The sequence below is a fragment of the Sebastes fasciatus genome, chromosome 7 (genome assembly GCF_043250625.1).
Source record: "Sebastes fasciatus isolate fSebFas1 chromosome 7, fSebFas1.pri, whole genome shotgun sequence".
Lineage (NCBI taxonomy): Eukaryota > Metazoa > Chordata > Actinopteri > Perciformes > Sebastidae > Sebastes > Sebastes fasciatus.
In genome coordinates this window covers 32,375,117-32,400,689 of record NC_133801.1, presented here as the reverse complement: position 1 = coordinate 32,400,689, position 25,573 = coordinate 32,375,117, and the positions used below count along the sequence as shown (strand labels likewise).

Genomic DNA, 25,573 nt, shown 5'->3' with positions numbered 1-25,573 from the left:
AAAGGGCCAAATGGGGACACTCGGCATTGCCGATGTAACGTATTTTGGCTGAACCTGAGAGCCATCAGCTTGTTTCCAAGACTAATGGATAGATGTAAAATGTCCTTTTCTATCTGGACTGTCAGGAGATACTTCATCATTTTGGATTAGAAACATTGGGTAACATCTGTCTGCTGCTCAGTGGAGTGCAGACGTGAATGCCATGTGATAAGTGCACTTCCAGTTCCTCTGCCTCCGGTTTTATCTGAGGATAGAGCTAATGTAGCTACCGAGCTCTTCTCTTACACATCAGAACAGTGCACCGTATTGTCAGTGTAACTGCTGTTTTACATGTTAAAGGTTATATTGATAAGATTTTTACGTAGACAAATCATTTAAAAAAAAAAAGAATACATTTAGAAAGGTGCCGAATAAAAGTATGGCTTTACCTCAAAAAAATTATTATGACTGTGAATTAATCATTTTAAAAATTGTGACGGGTCCAAAATGAATGTTTTGTTTATATCTGTAGAAGATATCTGACGTTGATATCTGACAGTGTGGGAAAAACGGATAAATGTCTGAGTTTGACACTGGTGTCTCCATCAGGCTGCAGAATAAGTGAATATTTACTGCGGTAACAAGTGACAACTGACATTAGTACATATTAGCTGTCTTTAGCTTAATTCATAAAATTACAACTCGGCATATTTAAACAAAAAAAAACAACAACCAACAGCCATAGTCTAATGTGCTGTCACCAGTTAGATTATCAAAATGAGGAGAATAACAGCTTCAATCCCTGAGAAGCTACGTTAGCATCTTAGCATTAGTAATGGTTTGGTCCAGTTACCTAACGTTATAAAGCAACCGCTTTATCCTCGGGGACCTTCTGCTTTCCGGCTGGATACCTGTACTGCGTGCACATTGATGTCATGACGGGAAAAGGAAATTATTTTCTCATAAATGAAAAACGAATGTGCACGGGAAAAGCACCTGTGGTCAAAGCCGCCCTCGTCAAGTGGAATGATAATGCCTGGTCACGTAATGACTCAACAAAGATGCGAATCAGAGAGGATTTAGAAGTGGGTGGCCGACTGAATCAGAGTTGGTGATTGTTGGAAAGACTAACCAAAACAGTTTTGGTGAAATTTATTTTGCTTCTGTCGAGTTGGACTGAGTTGTGTTTTAAGATGTTCCGCCGCTAGAACAGCTGATCTCCCAGCTGATCTCCCAGCTGAAACTACGGCAGCGGGGGAGGACGGGGATGGGGTGTGCGCATTGCATACACACACCTAAAGTAGGCCTATAGCTATATGTTGCACAATGACTTTTTCTCTACCACAAATGATCTGAGTGATCTGAGTCTCACTCCACTCGGCCATAAAATATGCAGGTTGTGCAACGAACTGGCAACCATTTGTTGTGAAGTGAACACAATGGAACGGGGGAGGGAGAATGCAACATCTAGTGGCTGAATCTTAGCAATGTTATCAATTGTAAATTTAAAACCGGTTCTTGGACATTTTACATTCTGATAATAATTTTCAGCAAAATTGATTGTTAAAACTGAATCTGACAAACTGCAGCTCTCTTGGGAGACCTCAAATTGGTCTTCCACTGACATGGTCGGTGGTGCAAAGGACTGTCAGGGAAACAAGGCAAACATTACTTTGCATTAAAGGGCCATAGCAACAGTATCCCCTGCCCTGAGGGGGAACCGGGGTGTCAGTTTTACTGATTTGAGACAGCCTTGGTAAGGCCTCCATCACAGGAGATGTACTGCGCATTAAGCTGCCATGCTGCAAGGTTGTAGCATACACAAGGTTAGGGTGCCGATTTATGCTTTCTCCTAAGCAGAATGAACAACGCGGGAGCTATCTAGGGTTTGGGGGAAATGAACCTTTTCATCACATTGATTTCCTAAAGCACCTGGAAAAAAGCTTTGTCAGCCGCTGGCATTTGGGTCTGATTGTGACGGATCTGCCCACAATCTGGGCCTCTAGCCTGGATTGGATGCTAGTAGTAGGGTTTTCCTGGCCATACGCTGTTTGAGTAATAGATAACACTTGTCTTAGGGTTATTCAACCCTTTGTACATCTCATTCTATCAATATGTCATTGATTCACGTGCTGTGTAGTGCCAGTGGCTGTCTAACAAAAACGCATCAGTCAAGTCCATCTTTTGTTTAAGTTGTTTCTCAGCCACTTCTTGGGTTCAACCTATCTGAATCAGTATTTCAGCTACTGACATTTAGATTTAGTTCTGTTTTGATGGTAATGTGATATTGCTCGGCAGCCTAACTGGTACTTTAAATGTCACTCGGAAATTATCAGTGGTCTGTACTGTATTTGGTCTCTGCTTTGTGTTGCTTTCAATGGATCGCAAAGATGATGCATTTCAACAAAGACATTAAAAGAAAGACCAAAAAAAATTCTCTCAGTGCCTTCAAAACAGTCATAATCTTGGCTAAATATGCTATTATGGAGCTTCAATGGGGCAACACGGAAGCTCCAGCCATATTTTGCCAAAACAGTGATTGTTTGGATCAGACTGACTAGATGGACAGAGGAGAAGTTTCTATGGGCATTTTGATTGTTTGTTTGTTTTGGGTTTTTTTTTAATTTGGAACATCTTGTCAAAGTAAAATCTGTTGTAATGGACATAAATTCAACCTGGTCACAACTGCTAGAAATATCTTTCACTTTTTACACCTACAGATTTTGGGTGGAATATCACTTGAACCAAAAGATGTCTGAAAAATCCCTCTTAGGAACCAGCCAGAACATTTATCAGCATCTCAGAGGTTGGTTAAGAAGAAGAAGAAAAGTCTGTCTATTTCTCCCCGCGTCTTTTCTCTGTGCGATGCAGAGATAGAGGCATATGCAGGGGAAGTACAGTATGTCATCTTGTCCAAAAGCTTTGATCTTCCCAGCCTGTACTTCCTTATCTTCTGAGTTCCTGTACGATGTTTGTTTAGACCCCATCACCTCTCCAATGCATCCATCCACCAAAGGGTTTTCTGTTTTCTGCCAGAGCCTCTGGGCATTTTCAAGCTCTGCAGTGAGGATGCTTAACTACAAAGAACATCAGGCAGCTTTGTTTCAGGATGCGGTTTGCTACAGTAAGACTATCAAATGTTTGTATTAAGCCCCGTAGCACATAATAAGCTGGCTCTCTGATGGCACAGCTTGTTGTTAAATTTTAATTCGGGCTTGAAGATTGTTTTTATTTACTCTTTATTCTTGACTAACAAAGAGTCTCTAATAAGAAACATCTTAGGGCCATCAATATCTCTATAGCCAATCTTTCTTTTTTTATTTTTAGTGTGTGTGTGATTATAAGATAATGATCATCAAATGATATGGTGTAATTGAAGCTGAAGAACAGCGTTGTTGATAATGACCTATGTCTGTGTAAATCTAATAATCATTTCAGCCAATCTAATTTAACTGTGTACCACACTGCTGCTGTGTATGTTCGGCGCTGGAATCAAATAAATGGGAACGGAGCAGGTAATTAATGATTTTCATAGAGACGTCTTCTTTATCTGATGCGATTTTACATTGGCCACGATGATTAAATCCTAATCAACACCCACTTCTGCTGCATTTTGCCAGATTTAACCTCGTGTACAACAATCCAATAGAGTTCAAATGACTTGAGATGAAAAAGTGTCCGGGGAGCGAGCTGGCCAGGCCTAAAGGGAGCGAGGATTAAGAATGTGTAATTTATTCAATGAAGAGCACTTTCCTTCCTGCCCTCTGTGGTTGGTTGCATGTAGGAGCAGGTGATTTTCAATTTGAAACTGTATAAGAGATGACAGGTGCGAGATGACCTTTTTCAGCGGAGCTGTGTGGTTTTCCCAGGTTTATGAGAGGGTGTAATCTGAATAAGCAGTGTTGAAGGTGGCACTGAAAGGTTTTATTTCAAGCTGTGTTATAAGAATGCCCATTTTGATGATGAATGTTTCATGAATCGTATTAGCAGTAGTGGTTAATTTGAATGAAGCTGTAGCAGCTATTTTTTTTAACTACTATTGTTTTTGTTTTTTACTTTAAGTTTATACTAGACCTGGGCAATTTGGTTGGAATTAATTTTACAATATTAACAAGAATGTTTTAACAATATTGATGCTCGTCATGGTACAGCAAATGCATGAAAAATTCTAAAATGAAATAATCATTGAGGTTCAGTAAAATAAAGTGTGTTTCATGGTTATACATTACATTTTTAATGTCTTTGTTTTTTAATATATAATTTGCTTAAAATCATTAATTTGGTCAACCGACATTTGTAACACAAAAACACAATGTGATTATCCCGATATGATAGTACTGATGTTAATTAACACAATGTTGAATTACTGCTCAGATCTTATCTGCACTGCATTCATTTATCCCATATAGTTACAGTGAAACAGTACTAAGTGGTTCTGTATAAGTCCAGGGAAGGTTTTGGTATCAATGTTCAAAGGGTGAAATGTCACAGGCAGAGCCAGTTGCTAAAAGTGGTAAAGTGAGTGTAAATCAATACCTGGAATGTAAGTGATTACCTAAATAGATATTGTAATCTGGGACTATGAGCTTTTTCTGCTGCTACGCTTCAGTGCATCCCGCTGATGCCTTCGGTATTCTCACTGACTATGAATAAGACGGTCAGGCTAGAATGCAAATGTAAAGAAAATGTTTCAAACCATTGGTCACAATAATGTTTGCTGCATTTGACAACTATTTGAAGTAACTGAATTACAAATGGTACTTCTACAAGTTAATTGCCATCACTGAATTTAGCGTGTCCATTAGTTGACTCTGTCTTTTTTTCTGTGCGCTCTGTGGCTCTTTGTGTCCTCCTTCCTCATACAGCTCTGAGGGACCACAGAATCGAGCTGGTGCGAGCCTCGTCGCAGGAGCTCATCATCAGAATCAGTGACGTCAGCCTGTCAGATGAGGGCCAGTACACCTGCTCGCTCTTCACGATGCCTGTCAAGACCACCAAGGCCTTTCTCACTGTTCTGGGTGAGCATGTCCGCTTTGGCCCAGTCTCCACAGTCCAATTACTTGTGGCTAATTCTTCACGTTCTGACAGCATGAATACATGCACATTTTGAATTATAGCCTGTTCTTTTTCATCACCACGCACGTGTTACTTTGTAGGAAAATAACATTTCTGCATCCCATTTTACCCTTGTCTACTAGAATAAAGAGCTGCAAGCTAGTCATGTTACTATATTGGATTTTCTGCCAGGCAGGACAGCCACACAAAAACAACTCAATGAGAATCTTTTCACACCTGTGTGAGACAGACAGGTGTGTTGAAGGATATACAGAAATAGACGAAAAATAAAAATCAACTCTGTACAATGACCTTCGTCAGGCATCTCTCTGCCAGACAGGAAGAAATTTGCCACAGTTGTCTTGAAGGACAGATTTTGGGTATTTTATCTTTGACATGATATAATAATATTTTCACATTAATCATCTACCTTTGCAAGGTTTTGTCTTTTTTATCATATCTTTTTGTCTTGCTTTAAAAAAAATAATCAAACAAAAAGACAATTTTATCTTGCCACTGAGAGAAGAAAGCATGAATAAAGTGAATTATTCTCAATTAGTGCTGTCAAAGTCAACGTGATAATAGCGCATTAACGCTATTTGGATTTTCGGAGGTTGCAACGGGCTCCGTTTTAAAGCTAGAGTGAAAATACTGCTATCATATGAAACTAGAAAACCTGAGGAATCCATTGCTACTGACCGTGCTTGACGTGAAGGAGGTTAAATAACGCTCCAAACTTATGCTAAACTTTGGCGAGGAAAAGCTGGCATGGCCATTTTCAAAGGGGTCCCTTGACCTCTGACCTCAAGATGTAAATGAGAATGGGTTCTATGGGTACCCACGACTCTCCCCTTTACAGACATTCCCGCTTTATGATAATCACATGCAGTTTGGGGCAAGTCATAGTCAAGTCAGCACCGTGACACACTGACAGCTGTTGCTGCCTGTTGAGCTTGTGTTTGCCATGTTATGATTTGAGCATATTTGATATGCTAAATGCAGTACCTGTGAGGGTTTCTGGACAATAGTTGTCATTGTTTTATGTTATTAATTGATTTCCAATAATAAATATGTACATACATTTGCAAGCAATAAAGCAAGCATATTTGCTTACTCCCATGTTGATAAGAGTATTAAATACTTGACAAATCTCCCTTTAAGGTACATTTTGAACAGATAAAAAAATGTGTGATTAATTTGTGATTAATCACAATTAACTATGGACAATCATGCGATTAATCTAAATCTAAAATCTAAATATTTGAATCGATTGACAGCCCTATTCCCAATCAGTTAATCATTTTTTCATTGTCAGACGAATACAGCCTAATATACATGCATTCAGTATGCTATTTATAATTATATTTCCATGCACCACAGGAGTGCCAGGCCGACCAGAGATCACAGGATTTACCAAGCCTGCCATGGAGGGGGACGCAATCACCCTGACGTGCACCACACCAGGCAGCAAACCAGCTGCCAATATCCGGTGGTTCCGAAATGACAAGGAGGTCCAAGGTAGGCATGTGGTGTTGATTTCACAGCACATTGTATCCTCTGTTACCACTTGTACCCTCTTGGAGACATCATTACTGTCAAGTCATTCAGCTGCAGCATTCCTTTGTGCTCATATTCATGCATTGTTCCACTGGCCGGGGTTTAGTGGTGCCATGATTCTCCTGGCTCACAGCCAGCATTGCTGCTGTCGTTGGACAGCGTCCAAACGTCGTTGGACTGTGGCAGAGCCTTCCACATTTCACTACCTGACCACGGTGAAGACGTGTAGGAGTGCCTGTTATTGATTCTAATTATAAAGTTAACTGTACATCAACAACAAGTTCTGCACCGCATTCTGTTTTCACTGTTCGTGGCACTAAAGTAATGACCATGTACTGTACAGGTTGATTAATAGAAACACAAATCAATCATGCAATACTAAAGGTGATCATCATTAAATCTTCAATTTACAATAATATAGAACATTGAAGCTGCAAACCCTCACATTTTAGAAGCTGAATCCAGCTGAATTTGGCATTTTTGGCATTTTTGTGGATTGGCTAATCGACTCAAGTATGCCACGTAGAAGAATCATGATTTGAGGTCGGCTATCCCGCCAAAACTGTCTGAGAGAAGAAGAAGAAGATGAATTGCATGCTTACTCTGCTGAGGCTGTGCGCTTCATGTTTTGTGTTCACCTAAAAAGACACACAGGTGTTAATTTATCCCACAGTTTCAAATTCCCTGTACAACCTACAATAGCGCTGTTTGCATGTGATGAGTTGCTGGGCATTCGTTCCGCAGGTGGCTCTAAGGTGCTTTATTTTTTTTGGAATAGCAGCGATTAGATTAGTCAAACGAGTCAAGGAGGATGCAAGAACGCACAAGAATGCAAACTCAGAAAGGCCACATAACTAGCTTCACCCAGACGGAAATAAACAGTGACAGAGACAATGCATTAGGCAGCAGATGGTGCAGTGTAATGTGTGCTGATCACACTAAACCAGCAGAAGTTTTCTGTGGTTTCACACAGTGCGCCTTACAAGCTTTCACTTTGTTGTATACCTCTTTCCAAACTGTCTGAAGCTCTGCACTTTGTATTTTTAGAGCTTTTATCACCGTCTTATTTCTGCTTTAAAAATGCAGAAAAAGAGACAAAAACATAAAAAAATAGGAATGGAATGTTTTTTCCTCAATTTGATGGCAGAGGTAAGCTGTGTGGAGCTCTTTAATGTAACGCAGCCTGCTGCAGAGACTCAGTGTGACAGTTGCTCTTTATTGAAGATTTGCACCAGAGAGCTTTTTCTTGGTGGTTCTGTCTGTGTCTGCCCAACATGGCATGATGATTGATGGGAGAGAGGCCGAGATATGAAGTTTTCTTGTTGAAATGACATGCACGTAGATTCCTGAAAGGCCAGTGGAGAGCTGGCTCACAGCGTCACAACCAGACTCGCTGTCCATCTCGAGAGGCACTGACTGAGATGATCTCTATTTTTGCTTGATGTCTTGAGTTGCACTTTAAAATAAATCTTTAAAGCTCAAAACTGAATATCCCTAACATATATCTATATATATAGAGAGATATATATAGATATATGCACATAAAACAAATGCCAAAACGCAATTTAACAGAGTTTAAGGTGTGTATCCATGGCATCCATCCAACTGAACTCCCGTATTTTGTGGATACAAATAAAAATGTAATACCTTCATCCTGTTCCAAGGTCAGCAGGCATCATATGTGCATAAATGAAAATTAAAACAAAAGGATGATTCCTTACATTTGTATTTGATATATGTAATGGCATTGATATGTCATGTGTGAATTGCATATCTCTAAAACTCCATGTCTAAAACTCATCTGCCCAAAACTGGTGTCTTGTATACAAATGTGCTTTTATTAGTTTTACTTGCGTGCGGTGGGTTTTATTAAGCCGCTTGGGCAAACAGACCTGGTGTGATGCATCTCCAAGTCAAAGTGAGATAAAGAACAAAGCAGAGACTGGAGGGCTTGACTTAAAAACTTAATTTCCATGTCAAAGTGTCAAAGAGGAGGAATGTCAATCAGTGCTCCGGATCCAACTCTTTTGTAGGTGCTGCTTTAAAGCTTTCTTTAGCGAGTATGTGCTGGGAGCAGCATGTTTTGCCATTGGTTCTTCCGTGGTAGATCATTGCCGCCAGTGTCTGCTGTCAGTCAAATCTATCCCCACTGGGGGACCCAGTCTACAAAGCTCCTAGATGACAGCAGGTATAATAGCAAAAACATGTCATATTTATTTCATGCTCTGATGATTTGTTTTTCAACAATTTATATGAGAAGCACACAGCATTACAAACCTCAAAATGCAACTGTCATCCAGTGTCAAATAATTTGTTTGCAGAGTATAGAGCCATACAAATTACTTGTGTCGCTGAATGACAGCTAGGCTTCAAATTATAATCTATTGAGGGAAAAATCCACCCACTGTCACTCTCTTTGCATACATAAAGTGGCCTATATATTCCTTTCACAGTGACAAAGGCACATTCAGATACACAACAGCTCCAACATGGACTCATTTAATATTCAGTTAAGCAAGATATCAAGACATTTTAATCTAGACAATAAATATAATAATAATAGTACTATTTTGGTGTTAAATATATGTGCTCCATTTTGAATTGGGCTCCCATCTTGTTCTGTAAAATTAAACAGAGCAAAGATGAAATATCACAATTTAACAACACATTATGGCCTTCATGTTGTGTCTGAAGTAAAGAAAAGGAAAGAAAAAAAGTCAATCTGATCTAATGTTTGAATCTTTTGTGTCACCATACAAAACTGACAGCATGCTATTATACTACCTTATCATCATACAACAGTTTGTATGATACCTTAGAAAAAGTAATTCCTTATTTTTTGTGCGTTTTCCTACGAATGTCCAGCAACACGTGACACACGTGTCAAGTTCCGCTCCAGTCTTTTTAAAATAAACTTCTTCTGTCTTCACACAACTTGGTTAGGTTTACGCAAAGATCGACTTGGTTAGGTTTAGACAACAAAACTACTTAATAGTAGTACTATTAATAATTCTAATACTAATGCTAATAGTACTACTAAATACGGAATTTACGTGACAAATAAATCAACGTTGACTTCTGGTTTCACACAGGATACAAACACCGGTCTCCTGGGCAGGTGTTTTTTGACCTACCCATCCACCCCAATCACTTCCCTACGCAGCGTTTGTCCCTCTTTATGCTTCCTGGTTCACAATTATGTGGATTACATATGAATGGATTTTGTGGGATATATACTAATACCAATTACGGTGCATTACTTTTCGTAGGTATAAATATGAATGATAGCAAGCTCTATACACATACGATGTAACCACTATGCTTTATTAGATAGAAACTACCAGGGAAGTGGTATATGCTATACTTTAGACACCATTCTAACAAAAACACTATTCTAAAGTTTATAATTTACATATTTTTGACTGTTGAGATTATTGATAAAAACAAATATTACACCATTTTAACTTGATAAATCTCCACTTTAATTGTAGAATAATGTGCCTTTTTTTTCTCCTAAGTGTTTATTTGTGTGTGTTTTCATGGACATGAGATGCAGTATGTGACAGTGTTGACCAGAATGTAACATCACTGTGAGCAGGTTCCACCTCGTCATCTGTTGATTTTTTTTAATTTGTTGACTGGATCACTTTCAGTCCAAGTCCTTCGCTTTTGTGGTCTATTTACTTTATTTGTTTGTCCTCTATTTCTGAGAAGGTTTCCATCTTTTACTTTGCTTCTTCAGGTTTGATATTATCGTCTTCATCTAGGCCAGGATCCAAAATTAGATCAAGTGCCTCATTCATACAGGAGCTCAGTGTGGTGCTACCGCTGACGTGTGAACATGAATGGTGTTGTAGTCATACCTTAAGCCATTACCGGCAGAAATGATCTATGTGTTGCTGTTTATATATATGCGCACAGTTTAACTGTAACATTTTTTCAATTATGTGTCTAACATCTGTTGACCTAACTCGAAGAACACAACTCCCTGGCTGATAATGTTTCCTGTAGCTCCTTTGTTTACCCACTCTCTACGTTTTAAGATATGGGGAATATTGGAGAATTTTACAAATGAGCCACATTACAGGAATATACCAACATATGCTGTAGAACATCAAAATGTTTTCTCACATTTATTGCCTTAGATGGTGGTTTTGATCTACTCGACTTTCCACTGTATCTGTTTACCCCTTTAGAACTTAGTTGAAAAACATTTAGTAACCAATAAAGTTTAATGGCCTGGAAACTGTGGAGGAAGTTATAGAGGGTTATGAAAGAGTTATGGATTTTTACGTGGTGACCAAATGTAAGATAAAACTTGTTTTCAGCTTTACCGTTGTAAAAAAAAAAAAAAATTAAACTCTTCATTTTAATGGTAAAATCATTTATGTGCTAAACAAGCGCGTGTGTGAATGTATTTAGGCCTTTTAAATTGTTTCATTCAATTCATTCTCTAAGTGGAGACATCACATTGCTATTCACAGATACACTGGGCATTGATTTGTGCGGCTTCATACGGCGCTCCAGCATCATCTGCTTTAAAGAGGAACCTGAGCTCAGTGCACATCTCTGCTCTGATTTTATTAGTTGGTAATTTCACATTTTCAGCCATTTGTAATAATGCTAACTGTGATCTAAAATGACAACAACAACAGCTAGAGATCATTTGTTTGAAACAGTGTTCCCTGTGGCTACACTACTCAGCCCACTTGTGCGCTGGGAGTATAGTACAATACAGTATAGATACGTGCCAGCCTGTGCTGCTCTCTTCTACTATTGTAGCTGAAACTATTATAGCATGATAAAACATTAGACATTACATTATTTTTCTCTTTTTAATTATTGTATGTGCTGTAGAGGTATATGCATGTACTGTATGTATGTATTGGGGCTGCCCCCTCTTAGTTGATTGGTTGACTAATTGGCCGTTTTGGTCTTGGTAGACTGGGATTTCTGTGTTAGATTGATTGTTCTCTTTGTGCTTTCTTCATGCTGAATGACTTATTTGCAAGAGGCTTATGAGCACAACTCTGGTAAACACAAGATTTACAGTAGTGCTTTTGTGCGATTCTTTAGGGAAAAACTCAGTTTTACAGACATGTCAAAATAACTGATCAATTCGGCGACAGGATCGTGTATGTGTTGGTCGACTTGACTGAGAGTTTCTTTGGTCGGGGACAGCTTTGGTATGTATGTGTTCATATGTGTGCGTGCGTATGTATGTGTGTGTGTGTGTGTGTGTGTGTGTGTGTGTGTGTATATATATATACATATATATATGTGTGTGTGTGTGTGTGTGTGTGTGTGTGTGTGTGTGTGTATACATATGTATACATATGTATGTATGTAATCTGACAATGTATAATATTCTATTAAGCATCTCACTGCATAGACCTGACAACCCCATAAATAAATCGGAAAAAACAACAAAAAAAAACATTAGATTAATGTGTTGTGAGGAAATGTTTACAACTAATCAACAGTCAAAAATAGAAGTAGTTATTTGTTATTTGTTTTTGAGCCAGAACTATTTTTATGAGATTTTCATCTCATTTCATTTTTATTAGTATCAAATTGAACATTGTAACGGTTTCTTCCTGTGCCTTTTTTTATTTTTATGGCTACTTTGATGTTTAATTTAAGTAAACACTGAAATATAAAAACCAAGAAGCCATTTTAAACAGGTGTTACAACTGCATTATCAAATCAAAAAAATGCCTCAAACATGTAAACAAGGCTTAATGAATATCGAACAATACTGTATCATAGACAATTAGTGGCAATGAGTGGATTAAAATCACCTGTTAGCATGGATAGTATTGTCTATGTGTGAACATATTTATGCATTGTACTACACAAGACCACATTGATTCAAACTATGTTTGCCATCTCACATGGGAACCCAACCACTAAGTTACCAGCAGAGCAGTTGTTAGCATGTCCCTTAGGTCTCTTTGACCCTCCAAACACCAAAATACTAAATGGCAAGATTGTTCATTAAGGATGAGCGAGTTCCAGTGTGGGATTAAAGATCCTAACAACTGCTAAATGAGGCAAAAAACATGTTTTCTTCCGAATGTGAGTTTATACTTAAAGGGCTTTCAACAGTAAATTAATTGAGAAATTAGGTCACAGAATGAAAGAAAAAAGAAAAATTCTCAAAACATTTTAGGCTGTAATTATTGGTCAGCAGGCAGTAGGTTGCAAACTGCACCAAGCAGGGGGTTCTGGTGTTAAAAGAAGCAAATGTGCTATTAGAGAATGCCTCTAATGAAATAACCAAAAGCTCAAATTGTTATTTATTCAAGGCTGAGGACAACTTGACCCAATGAACATAAAACAGTAATTAATCTGAAGGGCAGCCAAAATTTAAGTCTTCCAAATTATTCCCGACCAACCCTAATATTATTCTTATTAAACTATAATAATCCTCCACGCCACTGAGGTTCCTCCTTGTTAAAACAGATGCAGAGCTAGTGATTACAGGAGCGCCCCCCGGTTGTCTGAATGTAGATCTGCTTGCCTCTTGGGGTTCTGGTTCAAAGCAGGTGCACCTTGGCACATTCACATTCTTATGGAAGCTGCCTCTGCATGCTCTCTGGCGATGCTAGCAGCCGCCTTGAAACAGACTGACAGCTTCTTCTATGGCAGCTCTGATGCTGCAGGCGACTTGATGAATGAGAGAAAAAGCTGGAGAGATTTGTGTTTGACGCCACAGAGATACTTACTATCCCGCCTCTGTACTTCAGGGCAAAATGCAAGGCCTCTGACTTTCCTATTTGTTCAAATGATGTGTGATGTTTGAAATTAGGTCTAAAGAATGATCTCATTTGTGATGCATTAATCAATAAAAGCGTGTTGTCAGGAGGCCAGTGAGGTTAAATGTAAAATGGCTATTATTACTATTAGTTTTGAAGTTTTACTTTTTGTGTGTCATGCATACTATACAAAAGATATCAGCAATTAATATAAATCAGATCCAGAATAAAGCACAGAAATTGGTGTAAAAAAAGAAAGAAATTACCATTTTGTCATGTCTACTATTAAATTCATAAATTACTAATTATGTACATGTAATTGTATCTTACAGTAAAAGATAAATCAAATTGAAGACTAAATAATTAGTTTATCTTGCATTCTTTTCTAAGCTTCTTTTGAGACAAAGTTATCAAAGAAAACCAAATTATCACCATCTGTACAACAGAAGATTTCAGGATGTTGTCAAGCCATTTCATGAAAAAGTATCACTAATTACAATCACATAATTGTAGTATGTACAGAAGAATAATTATTATTGAATCTGCCAATACCAATGGCAAGAGAAAAAAGACGTGAAGTAGTAGTTTTAGCAGTAATAGTAGCAGTCATAGTAGTAATAGTGGTTCCACTGGAAAGTTCAATTACATAATGAATCCCCTCACACATGACAAAATCAAAGAGAATCAGTGGAGTGGAACAAATGGGACAGATCAGCCCAAAGTGATGATGATATGGGTGATCTGGGTTTCATTGCAAGCGGCTTTTAGTATTTAATAGACCAAGGGATTGAACAATCCTTTTGTGAGGGAAGGAGTGGAGTACATACGTATGTATTGATTGACTCGGGTTTGCAGTGGATGGCAGAAGGTCCAGGGAGAGGAGGGAGGTGTAGGGGGGAGGATCTAAGGGGCTGAGCAGCTCCAGCAAAAAGTCTCTCTGAGTCCGTCGTCAAGTTTGTCTTTTTTTGCCTTGTTCAGGTGCAGTGGACTTGTACGTCTCTTTTCAGGAAAAAGTGACGCTAACGCACAAAGCGTTGACATGAGAGACGCAGCAAACTACAAAGAAATGCTTCCAATTATAAGTTAAGAGGCGTCTCTAAATGAAGACGACATCAGGGCAGGGACGAAACAGACACAAATCAAGATCTGAAGTTGTGTAGAGGGCGAGTGTTTGGGCATGAAACTAAGAGGAAAGAAAGGAAAGGTGTGACTACGACTATGGAAATCCACTCCGCACTGCCGGGTGTGTCTGTTTGTGTTGACTGGGATGTTTGAGTGATGGTCCTGGAGGAGCAAACACACCCAACCAACCGAGTCAATGCTCACACTGCTCTCCCCTCACTATTCACTCTACTTTGACTTGACTTTCAAAGGCCAAGGATGCTCTCCCTCAAAGGAGATGCAGAGAAAAACAACAACAACAACAACAACACTGCAGCTGTCTATGTCAGAAAAGCAACATCTTGAAATAAAATGTTTCTCACGTTTTAGTTAACGTACGAGCGAATTGTTCTGTTTTTCTCTGCTTCTTTTTCAAAAGTATTTTTTTGCATGAAGACCTTGCACAAAAGCCAGAACTGTTCCCCAATAATATTAGTAATCCACGCGTATAATGCACCCCTGTTCATTTTCTGACTCTGCAGGCACCAAGGAGGTGAACGCCACGGGAAAATCATTCTCAGTGAGGAGCAGCCTCCAGTTCCATGTGGACAGACGGGACGATGGCGTCGCCTACACCTGCAGCGTGGAGCATGTGTCTCTGTCGAACCCTTACATGACAACCGAGGTCCTGGAGGTCCACTGTGAGTGCAGTCATACACACCCTGCAAAGCTGGATTAGGTGTAAGATTAGCATTGAGAAGAAATACAAGGATTGAGATTACATTTATGTCTGCAGGTTTAGCTTTGCATTTGTTCAGGATTAGTGTGGGATTAGTTTGCAGGTAAGGGATTAGTACCAAAGCAGAACAGGGATATGGGCCAGAGCTAAGAGCTGCCCAATGGGTAAAGAACTAACTACTGCGGCGCTTTGTCAGTGTTAGAGTTAAAGCCTCTAACACACAGTACTGTCATAGCTTTTGATTTGTTTGTCTTTTCTTCACAGATGCTCCCCATGTGGAGATCACACATTCACTGATTATTCCACAGGAAGGGCAATACTTCAAATTGGAGTGTGTGTCCATAGGCAACCCAATGTAAGTTGGCATTTCTTTACAACTTCAATTTGATTGCAGTTACTTGCATGGAAATGGGCAGAAATTGGACTTGAAATGTGATTTGTCTTCATTACAGAATGTTTCTTCACTTTCTTTCTTTCTTTACATTTAGGAATTAATATGCAGTTAGATGAAAAGAAAATATTGTTTGTATTTTCTTTCCCAGACCTGAACCGGTGCTGTGGTCTAAAGATGGAGGAGACCTGCCAGACATCGAGCGTATGATTGTGGAGGGCAGGGAACTAACCATCACCACACTAAATAAAACAGACAATGGCACATACCGCTGCGAGGCCAGCAACCACCTGGGGACCAGCAGTGCTGAATATATACTGTTTGTATATGGTGGGTACAGTAATGGTTTGTCTTGTTATGGATGATCAGTTTTGCTGTGGCTTCATACTCGAGGCTTTTGCAGCACACTGTGTGCTAACTCAAAGATTGTCGGTGTTCATTACAGAGATACAAAGCCAGCAGGACTTTTCAATCTGGCAATTTAACCGCTAGATGGTGCATGTTGTAATAAAAAAGCCTCTGGATTAAAAAACATAATAACAAAGCAATAATAGCTATATTAAATATGAAAGATTTTTCAATAGAATCACAAAGTTCAGCATTTCCTGGAACCACAATGTTTCTGACAGATAATCTACCGATCATAATGACTGTTGGAGACATGTTTAAGGGACAATTTTTAATGTCAAATTTGCATGGCAAGTAGATTTGACTTTAGTCCTTCAACAGTCATTGGTGATTCATTTATGAATATCAGCGGACGTATGCTCCCCGCGGCCATGAAAGCGAGTATAGCTAATGGATGGATGGAAATTAATAATTATTTTGCCAGTTCAATGTAGGTCAAATTGGTTTGATTTGATTTCAAACACGTAGAAGACCCTGCTAGTGTGTTTGCCAGGTTTAGCTCCTCAACTGCAAATCATGTGCACATTTTGGCTGACCATTTTTGAAAGCGTGATGACAGTTTTAGATTTATTGATGTATTTTTCTCACCCTTTGAGGTAGTCCTTGGTTTCCATTCATTTTTGAAAAAGACAGTACTATGTTATGGTTGTGTGTAGGTGCAGATTGATTTGACAAATTTCCATTGCATTACCTCACAACAATGTTGTAACCCGTGGGCAACCTCCGGGTCTGAGAGTTGAAGCCATAGCTGTAGTGCCTTAAACTTGCATTCTTTCTAATAGCCAGCGGGGGGCGACTCTTCTGGTTGCAAAAAGAAGTCTGATTGTATAGAAGTCTATGAGAAAATGAGCCTACTTCTTACTTGATTTATTTATTTATTTACATTGCAAACATGAGTTTATGGTCTCAATCGCTAGTTTCAAGTCTTCTTCAGTACAGCGTGATAGTAAGATAGTAAATTTTTATCCCATTTAGAGTCAAATAGACCATAAAGCAGGGTATGCTTTAGGGCATGGCTACCTTGTGATTGACAGGTCGCTACCACGGCGTTGTCCGGTCTGGGAGTTGACTGTGTTTTCATCTTACAACTTTAACCCTTTCACGGTGTGTTTACAGTTCATGAAAGTTAATTGTGACATTTTGGTCGCCTAAAAATGTCTTATTCAGCGTTCAGTTGTGCTTAGCTCCACCCTCATTTGTCACTTCTGGTTGCAAAAAAAACAACATGGCGACGGCCAAAAAGCCGAACTCGAGGCTTCAAAACAGCAGTCCACAAACCAATGGTTGATGTCACGGTGACTATGTCCACTTTTTATATAGTCTATGATTGTAACTCCGACAATAATGAATGCAGTCTTGATGTTACACAACTCAAGTAAGTTAAAACAGTTGGCTAATTTATTTGTATGCACTGCATAGAAATGAATGGAAACCAATGGCTGCCTGGAACAGAGAAACAGTAGCAAATCTCTTTATTTATTTTATATATAATTTAGCATCATGAAAATGAACAGCACTACATTGCATCCTGCCAGGTGTAATGAAGGATTGGAGAGAATACAGTAAAAGGTGGCTCCCAACTGACCTTTAAATGTGAAAATCAGGATAGTAAGTTCACTTTCAAATGTTATTAAATATGTGTAATTTTTTGGTTCAAATGTGTAAAAGTAAGGATAATGGCATTTTAGGACCAGTACAAAGTGATTTGTAGTCCTGCAGGTCACCAGTTTGCATACCATTTCCTCAAGATTTCACTTCCAAATCTTGCCTTGGCACTGTGGAGGATAACCCAGTTTACCTCACTGTACTGTACATATCGCTACACAGGTTTAGCTTTGGACTTTTCCTATGAGGAAACGGTTAAAAAAAAAAAGTGTAAAGGATGCAGAATTTAGTTTCCGAGTACTGCCTGGAGGAGAGATAAGTTAATCCCGAGACAGTGGAGCGGCTGAGAGAATAAAGACAGCATGGTGCAGGAAACGGATCATTAAGGCCTCTGCAGCACATGTTTATAACATTTATCAAATACAGCCAAGTAAAAATACAAAAACAAGGAGAGAATATTAAAATTCAACATGGATTTAATTGTTTCCATTTTTGCCAATTAAGCAGTCCCACAGTTTGTTTGGGAGCGACTTATCACAGCTCAGACGCTGGACTTATTCAAGCTCACAGGCAGTTAGTGGATGCACAGCAGCTTCTTTGTTCGATTTTAAAGGCAGAGACTTTTGGGGAGAGGAAGCCCTTCATTTGGGAAAAAAAAACAAAGGAAAAGGAGGGTGACACATTCGTCCTTTCAGCTTTTGCTATCTCAGTCTTTTCTTTCAGCATGCTCATTGTGGGGTAGGCAGTGATGTCAGGCTAGTCCATATCATCCTGTCATATCTGGGAGCCATGGTCCAAAGTTTCAATCCTCACATTTCACAGTCAGAGAGATTTTTCTATTAGTTCAAATGAGTTCAAAGAAAAACATTCAAATTTCTTGAATTAACCTGGGTTTTTAGAGGTATGCGTGTATGTGCCAGGGAGCCGTTTCTCCCTTTCTGACGGATTAACAGAGGAAATAGCGAAATGTATAACCCTCGGCAGCACTCTCACACTAAATACAAAGGTCCTGGTTAGTGGGAAGGATGAAAAATTGAGTTGAGCAGGTAAAGGATGTGCGAGACGGGCTCATTTCCACCGATGATGACAGTCATTCTTCAGCGCTACATCGTGTCTGTCTGAATACTTACCGGGTCTCTTCGGATCATCTCAGCCTCTAAGCCTAATTTGCTAATGACAGGAGAGCTGAGCAGCAATAAATGTCATTGCTCCGCCGCAATTTATCACCGTCTGCAATTATGCTCCTTAGTGCGCTGTATTAAATAAAGCAATGTATTGCACCGTATACGATAATTACTCTGAGTGAGATGTTAGACACATGGTAACAGATAGTAGTTTAGTTAAATACAGTTGAGAAATGACTACATCTGATTGTGAAGCTGCATCCCTGCTTATCACCCCCCACATGTCACTCGTTCATTATACATTTTGACCTCAACAAGCATGACACATAATGAGTTTCACATTCTCTGTGTGTGTGGCCCATTTACCAACCAATCATTAATAGCTTGAAAATATAATAGATATAAGAAATATGAGTCCTTCGTGTACGACTCATCCTGTTCTCAAAGATATTGCTGAAAGAATTCACTCATTCAGAGCTTGAGACATTTGCACAACTCGTATGTTATCATTTGTGCATTTTTTTCATTATTTTACCTGTAGTCACTGAGGTGATAGACCAGAATTAACCCTCTGCACCAGCCACGTGCAGTAATTGATTAGTGCTTTTGTTTTTCCTGTGAGTTCTCTCATGTTGAGCCTGTTCCCCACGGAGAGGTTTGCTTTTGCTCCCCTTCTGTTCCCATTTTCATTCAGCAGATGTCATCACCTTAGTGCCTCCATCTTCAGCTCCCCTGCCTCCTCCCTCTCTAGCCTCTTTCATTCTATTCATTCTATTCTTCAAGTCCGCTAATGCCGACATTCCCACATCAGACATAGGCAGTCACAGCTGCGTTCGCAGGTACGCTTGCTCCCCCTCCATGGCCCCGCCTCAACGCTCCATGCACTCACAAACATGACACTGAACACACTGTTGATGATTGATGAGCTAACAACTGAGCTTTGAGCTAGAAAATAGCATTGTTTTACTGGATGAATTCAATACTCTATTTTTGCTCTTTCCTCTCTGCTTAGTTTTTTTATACACCGTAAACCTCACCAGCATTTTTATTACTGTTTCTGATTAGTTTTTATTATTGGTAGCTGACAATACGTTACCACATCGGGTAGTTACTGTTTGCAAACCACTGCACACATTTACATCTTCGCAGAAGCAGAAAATAGAAAACATGAGTGTTTGTACTTTTGTTCTTAGGCTGGATGATTTCTACCATTACAACCCAACAATAACAACACATGCAATTACGTTTGAATAATGTTTACCAAAATCACATGCTCCATGTGTTTACTTCAGTTCGTCTCTCCTAATGGGATTCGTGTTGTAGTGGTTGGGTATGACTTTTTCCATATTGAGGCACAAGAGCACTCTGCAGGTAAAACATGCTAATTGGCTTAACAGTCGAAATAGCTCCGGTGTTGTGATGGAGAAAAACACAAAGGTTACTTAGATTTGGGTCGTGCTTCATTTTGATAATCAACCTGTGAACCTTAAAGGTGCCCTGTGGAGTTTTCCTGTAAGTAAACAAAAGTTATGTTAATATTCAGTGTTTCTCACCAAAACACATTATGTGTATCCTTGAGGTCTAGCAAACCTGTTGAATGTGTTTCCTTCCTCATAAAATACTTGAAAAGCTGTTTTTGTTTTAATATTGTTGACATTCATGTCTACCAGCTTGCCGTCTTACTGAGACGCCCTTTGCGAGTGCAACTGTCGGTCAGTGGAATAGTTTGAAACTGGCAGGAATGTGTATCGTGTTGACCACATGCACGCGTATGCATTCAAAATGCAAACACTCATAAAAACAATGCTCCATAGCACTACTAGATGGTCAAATAAAACTCTACAGGGTACTTTTAAACTGCCATGATATGGCTTCTAAAAGCTGTGACTTCACTTTTCCGAGCAACTTGTCATTTGGCCGTATTTTTAAACTCCTACCTATCCTTCATCACAGACTGCCAGATATTTGTTGTTTAATACTCTGGTGCTGGCAAATGACATGTTTCCTGATACCTGAATGTTTTAAAGTAGATGAAAAGTCCTGAAGTGTTAAAGAAAAAAACACATTTTCTTATTTACCTCTTGTGTTGCAGATAGTTTTGGTTTTATATTGCCCAGGTTTTGAGATATTTGTCTCTAAGATATGCTTCCACCCTAAAACAGTGGTGTGGACCTGTGAATTCTTTCTGTGAATTGACGCATTAAGGATGTACACAGCCAATTACACACCAAAAATCTCAGTCTGTACACCTTTGTTCTTCATCTTGTCCTTGTCGATGTATCTTGTGCTGCTCTCCCAGTGACCGTTTCCAGTAACTCCAGTTATGCATGCATGTGGCTGTGACAGCAAGCTTTGCTTTTCGCCACTTCTGCACGCTGTCAGCGTAAAAACTCAGAAAAACAGACCATGCTAATTTCTCATGTTTCCTACGAACTTTGTGGTCACCTTTTTTATCACGGTGTTGTTCCCCTCGTCTTCCCTTACTGCTGTCACTGTCTGCAACCATGGCAACAGCCAAAGACTTTCCAGGGCCAACAACAGGTAAATATCCCACTGGACGATCATTGCAAGCCAGATTTACAGTGTGTGATGCTGGATCTGGATCTGGGTCCACACAGCATGAGCCAAACCATCAGCATGCATGGATGCTCACCCTGCTGACGCCAGCCGCTTTCTCTCCAGCCATGTCACAGGCTGCATAAGTTATCACACAATATGTTTCTGGTTTGGTTTGTCTTTGCACGACGAAATAGACGGCTCTATCTGAGTGGAGATGGGCTGGAGATTGCTTCTGTGCCAGTGTGTAAATATTCGATTTCAGATCATGTGATTACGCAGAAATTCTCTTTATCCTTCACATTTCTGACCACATACAAAAATATTTCTGTTTACCATATTTTTCTAGGTACATTCATGATTGAATCTATGTGCATAGCTTGTGGTTGCAACAATTTAGTTTGATATGGAATTTATTTGTGATATGAATATATACAGTATAATATAAGATATAATATAAAAAATATTCATACATATACAGACAGGATGCAAATAGGATAGAAACAAGATTCACAATTCATGTGGTCTTAATCTAACTAAATGCCAGATAGGACAAAATATGGCATTGATGTCCCTGTGTGCTGCTGAAATGTCTGTGTCGTTTCTCAGTGTCATCTTAGTGTTTCAAGAAAGTTGTTCAAATTTTTTTCCTACCGCCTTGATTTTAAATGAATTGTTCCTCTATAGTTTGTTCCAGGATTGACATACGAATAATAAGTGTATTTACAATATAAGTATAAAGTACTATGAGTATAAGTATAAACACTCATTTTGTCCCACTTTAAGGGGAAAGCATAAGTAGCAAGTTGTGTTGAGATGGAGACGACACGTTCAGCTGCAGTGCAGCAGGAGCAGTTCAGCTTGTCTCATTCCTGTGAGCAGTGTGCACCAGCCGAGTGTGATATGAAAATTGCTTATGCCCCTTGTTGACAGTGGAATCACCCGTACAGATCATTATGTCCATCGACATGCAACCAAAATTGAGCTAATTCAACTGTTGTACCAAAACAGTTATTGCTTCAAAGTCTGAAGTGCCTGCTTGTGAGTCCCTGATAAAACAATATTGGTGGTTCTATCCTGCATGGAGTTAATAATACTGCATGTTTCACACGCCATCTCTTTTTATTTTTAACGTCCCACCCTGGGTTGCTGAAAATGATGGTTGCATTCCGTTAAAAGAGGAGTATAACAAGGTTTGTAAGAACATCCCCGCCGTCATTTCCCAGGGTCACTTTGCAAACCTGAGCACAAGCCATAGCCATCCATCAGCTTGAGATAATGAGAGCACACGAAGTGCACAGTTAAGACACAGCCACTTACAGTTTATTACAGGACAGATACAAAGGCATGCTCCCGCCTGGGAAACCTTCAGCTCGCTCTCTGCCCGGAGGACGCCTCATGTTAAATAACACTTATTTTAAAAAACTGATTCTCAGCAGCAGAATGTGGCAGCGAGCAAGAAGGAAACACAAAAGATAGCATGTGTAGAGGCTTTGGCGAAAAAACTAAATCATCACTCAGAGCTCGACTTCAGTTTTCTTGCAGCATGTTGCTTTTGCTAATGCCACATTATTGAATTGTGCAGAGATTTGTGGTATTTCCTATGATTTACACCTTTTATACCTCAATTCAAGCACTTCAAAGCTGTGTAATGTCAGGTTGCTCTAAATATGACAAAAGCTCATTTGGGACTGTTGCACTTTGTTTGTGTGTGTTGAAGTGTTAAAGCTACATCTGGATATTTTCATGATACTTGCAGGAGTAAATTATTTTCATTGCTTTTTGATAAATGTCTACGCCTGCATTAGACAGCAGTGAGACATCTTGCAGGTGTTCATTTTGTCCCTCCTCTTTCCTCTCCATTTCTCTTTTTGTTACAGATCCTAATGCTTTAGGGCAACATGGACCTGACCACGCTTTAATCGGCGGTGTTGTTGCAGTCGTGGTCTTCATCACCTTGTGTCTGATAATAGTTCTCGGACGATATCTGGCCAGACATAAAGGTAAAAGAGGTCACTTGAGCTTCCTTGAATAACAATTTTCTTGCTTGGAGTAAATGTATATATCTAGTGCTTTTCAGCGGGTGAATAACTTGTGGTATGGCTCTGTTTGTCTACAGGGACGTATCTAACACACGAGGCCAAAGGAGCCGAGGACGCCCCCGACGCAGACACAGCCATCATCAACGCTGAGGGAAACCATGTGCATGCAGAAGAAAAGAAAGAGTACTTCATTTAGACTTCTGTAAATCTTTTCATGACAACTTTTGACAGCAGACATGCAAATTTAAGCTGCCTCAGCGCCACTTCATGATCTGTTTTCTTTTACTTATGATTCTTTTGTCTTTTCCAGAAAGCTCATGCTTGGATATGCTTGTTTTCAAAGCATTCGCTGACAATATAGCCTTCTCCTTTTGTAATTAATGTAAACCACGTACAATTGGATTATTTCCATTTCAGTTTTACGGTGCCTAAATACTGTATATTTTTCTGCATTTCTTTCATCGCTTACATTAACGTTTTTTTTTCCTTTACTATCTCTTACTTTACCTGTTACACAACTTTTTTGCAGATTTTTTCAAATTCAGAATCAGCAAGAAACGTGCTTCAACTCAAGTTCAAGTCAAGTCTTAGCTTTTCAAAATGTTTTGCTTTAAGAGCAGAATATGTTAAATACGTAAACAGGATTAAAGAGTGGTTTTGGATGTTGCCTGGAGCTTACCCCACCACAGCCATACTGCACACATTCAAAAAAACATTAAACTGACCACACACTTTGACAAAACAAAACACGGAAGCACAATCTATGTGATTGTCTTTAGATGAAATCAACTCCCTCTTAGCACTGTCTGTATATTTCTGCATTGATCTACTTTCGGTTTTCGCTCATGTTGATTTGTACCAACAGAGAACAAGTCAGAAAATTAAAGCACAAAGTCTGAGGACTAACATGGAGGGAAAACACATTAACTGTTCCTTGTCTCGGGATTCAATATGAGTCTAGATGGAGAGACGGTGTCAGACAGGTGATGGAGATTTCAGTACACTTGCAGTTATCGTCATGGATGAGGAACTTTAATTTGGGTTGGCGATTTGATGTAAGATCCAAACTGAATGAGTGGAACCTTGTGGGGGTTCATTATTTATGTTGAATTTTATCAAACAACTATGCTCAATGTGTGGATATTGCTGTAAAATACTTTGCTAACGTGAATATTGGTGGACAATATTGTTGAATCTTGGGATCCCTGACATATTACAATTTGTATATTAGCATATACAGTATTTAAAGTATTCTTAATTTTTCTCCATTTATCTAACAAGAAGTTGTTTTGCCAGGCGGCATGTAAATAATGTGTAAGTATTCAATTTTAGTAAAAGATAAAAACATAGCTTTTAATTTCAGGTCCCATCACTTTGATGAGATTCTTTTCGCATTTTTGAAGATTTTTTTTCAAACAGGGATTCTAATGAATTGTTTAAAATGAAAAAAAAATGAAAAAAAATCTGGTCAAAATATATGTATTTATTATTATGATTGATTGACATTTATTATATAATACTATATTGATTGATATTATTGCTGTTATTACTAAAGTAGTTGTCTGACATTAACTTTTCCATTTTTTAATTCTGTAACTTATCATAAAAAAACAATACAAGGATCACCGTTATGGCCTTTGAGTTTGCTGCAAACAGTACTAATGACATGTTGAGGCATTGGTGAATCAGACATGCCCTCACTGTATATAGTCACTGTATCAAAGACATTGAACCATATTGCCAATGCTCATACATGTTATTTTGTTAGTTCAGTATGATGCTATAAATAACTCATTTTGTACAAAGTTTTAATCGCTGTAATTAATTTGCTTTTTATGGGGGACGTGTGAGGTTTGCTTTTTTCTCAGTATTGAATATTCATTTTTCAACTATGCCACTGTAAAAAAAAAAGAAGAAAAAAGAGAGACAAAGTGCGGATTAAAATATCAACAACTTGAAAACTGCCATTTTGTTGTGACTAGATTTGTACTGTGAAATGCACTCAAGAGAAATGCTTTTTGCCAGTATGTTACAGCGCTATTACCCCGAGTCACAATATGAATCTGCATCGCTACAATTCTTTAAAAGGGAGCATATGTTGATGGACAGCGCTATGACCAAAGCTGCACTGTAATTGTTATTCCATGCAACTGTTGAGTATTACTCGGCCTTTAGTATTAATAATATATGCAAAGTGTTGAAGGATTAAAAAACCATGAAGTTCCTCAGGAAGATTGCCCAGGGCTCTCAGCTCCCCT

General features: G+C 38.9%; 1 protein-coding gene across 4 annotated transcripts in view; it reads left to right on the top strand.

The window, feature by feature from the left end:
* The window catches only part of LOC141770647 (cell adhesion molecule 2-like), a 168,975-nt gene extending 143,699 nt beyond the window's left edge, over positions 1-25,276 (top strand). For 2 of the 4 annotated variants that reach the window (XM_074640385.1, XM_074640382.1), the window contains 8 exons: positions 4,845-4,997; positions 6,415-6,552; positions 14,993-15,151; positions 15,454-15,544; positions 15,732-15,910; positions 21,232-21,258; positions 23,154-23,276; positions 23,393-25,276. In XM_074640385.1, the coding sequence (XP_074496486.1) occupies positions 4,845-4,997; positions 6,415-6,552; positions 14,993-15,151; positions 15,454-15,544; positions 15,732-15,910; positions 21,232-21,258; positions 23,154-23,276; positions 23,393-23,511 (989 nt within the window). In that variant the 3' untranslated portion in view covers positions 23,512-25,276. The remainder of the gene's footprint in view (positions 1-4,844; positions 4,998-6,414; positions 6,553-14,992; positions 15,152-15,453; positions 15,545-15,731; positions 15,911-21,231; positions 21,259-23,153; positions 23,277-23,392) is intronic. The other 2 variants (XM_074640386.1, XM_074640384.1) reach the window with 2 other exon arrangements.
* Positions 25,277-25,573: the final 297 nt, after the last annotated feature.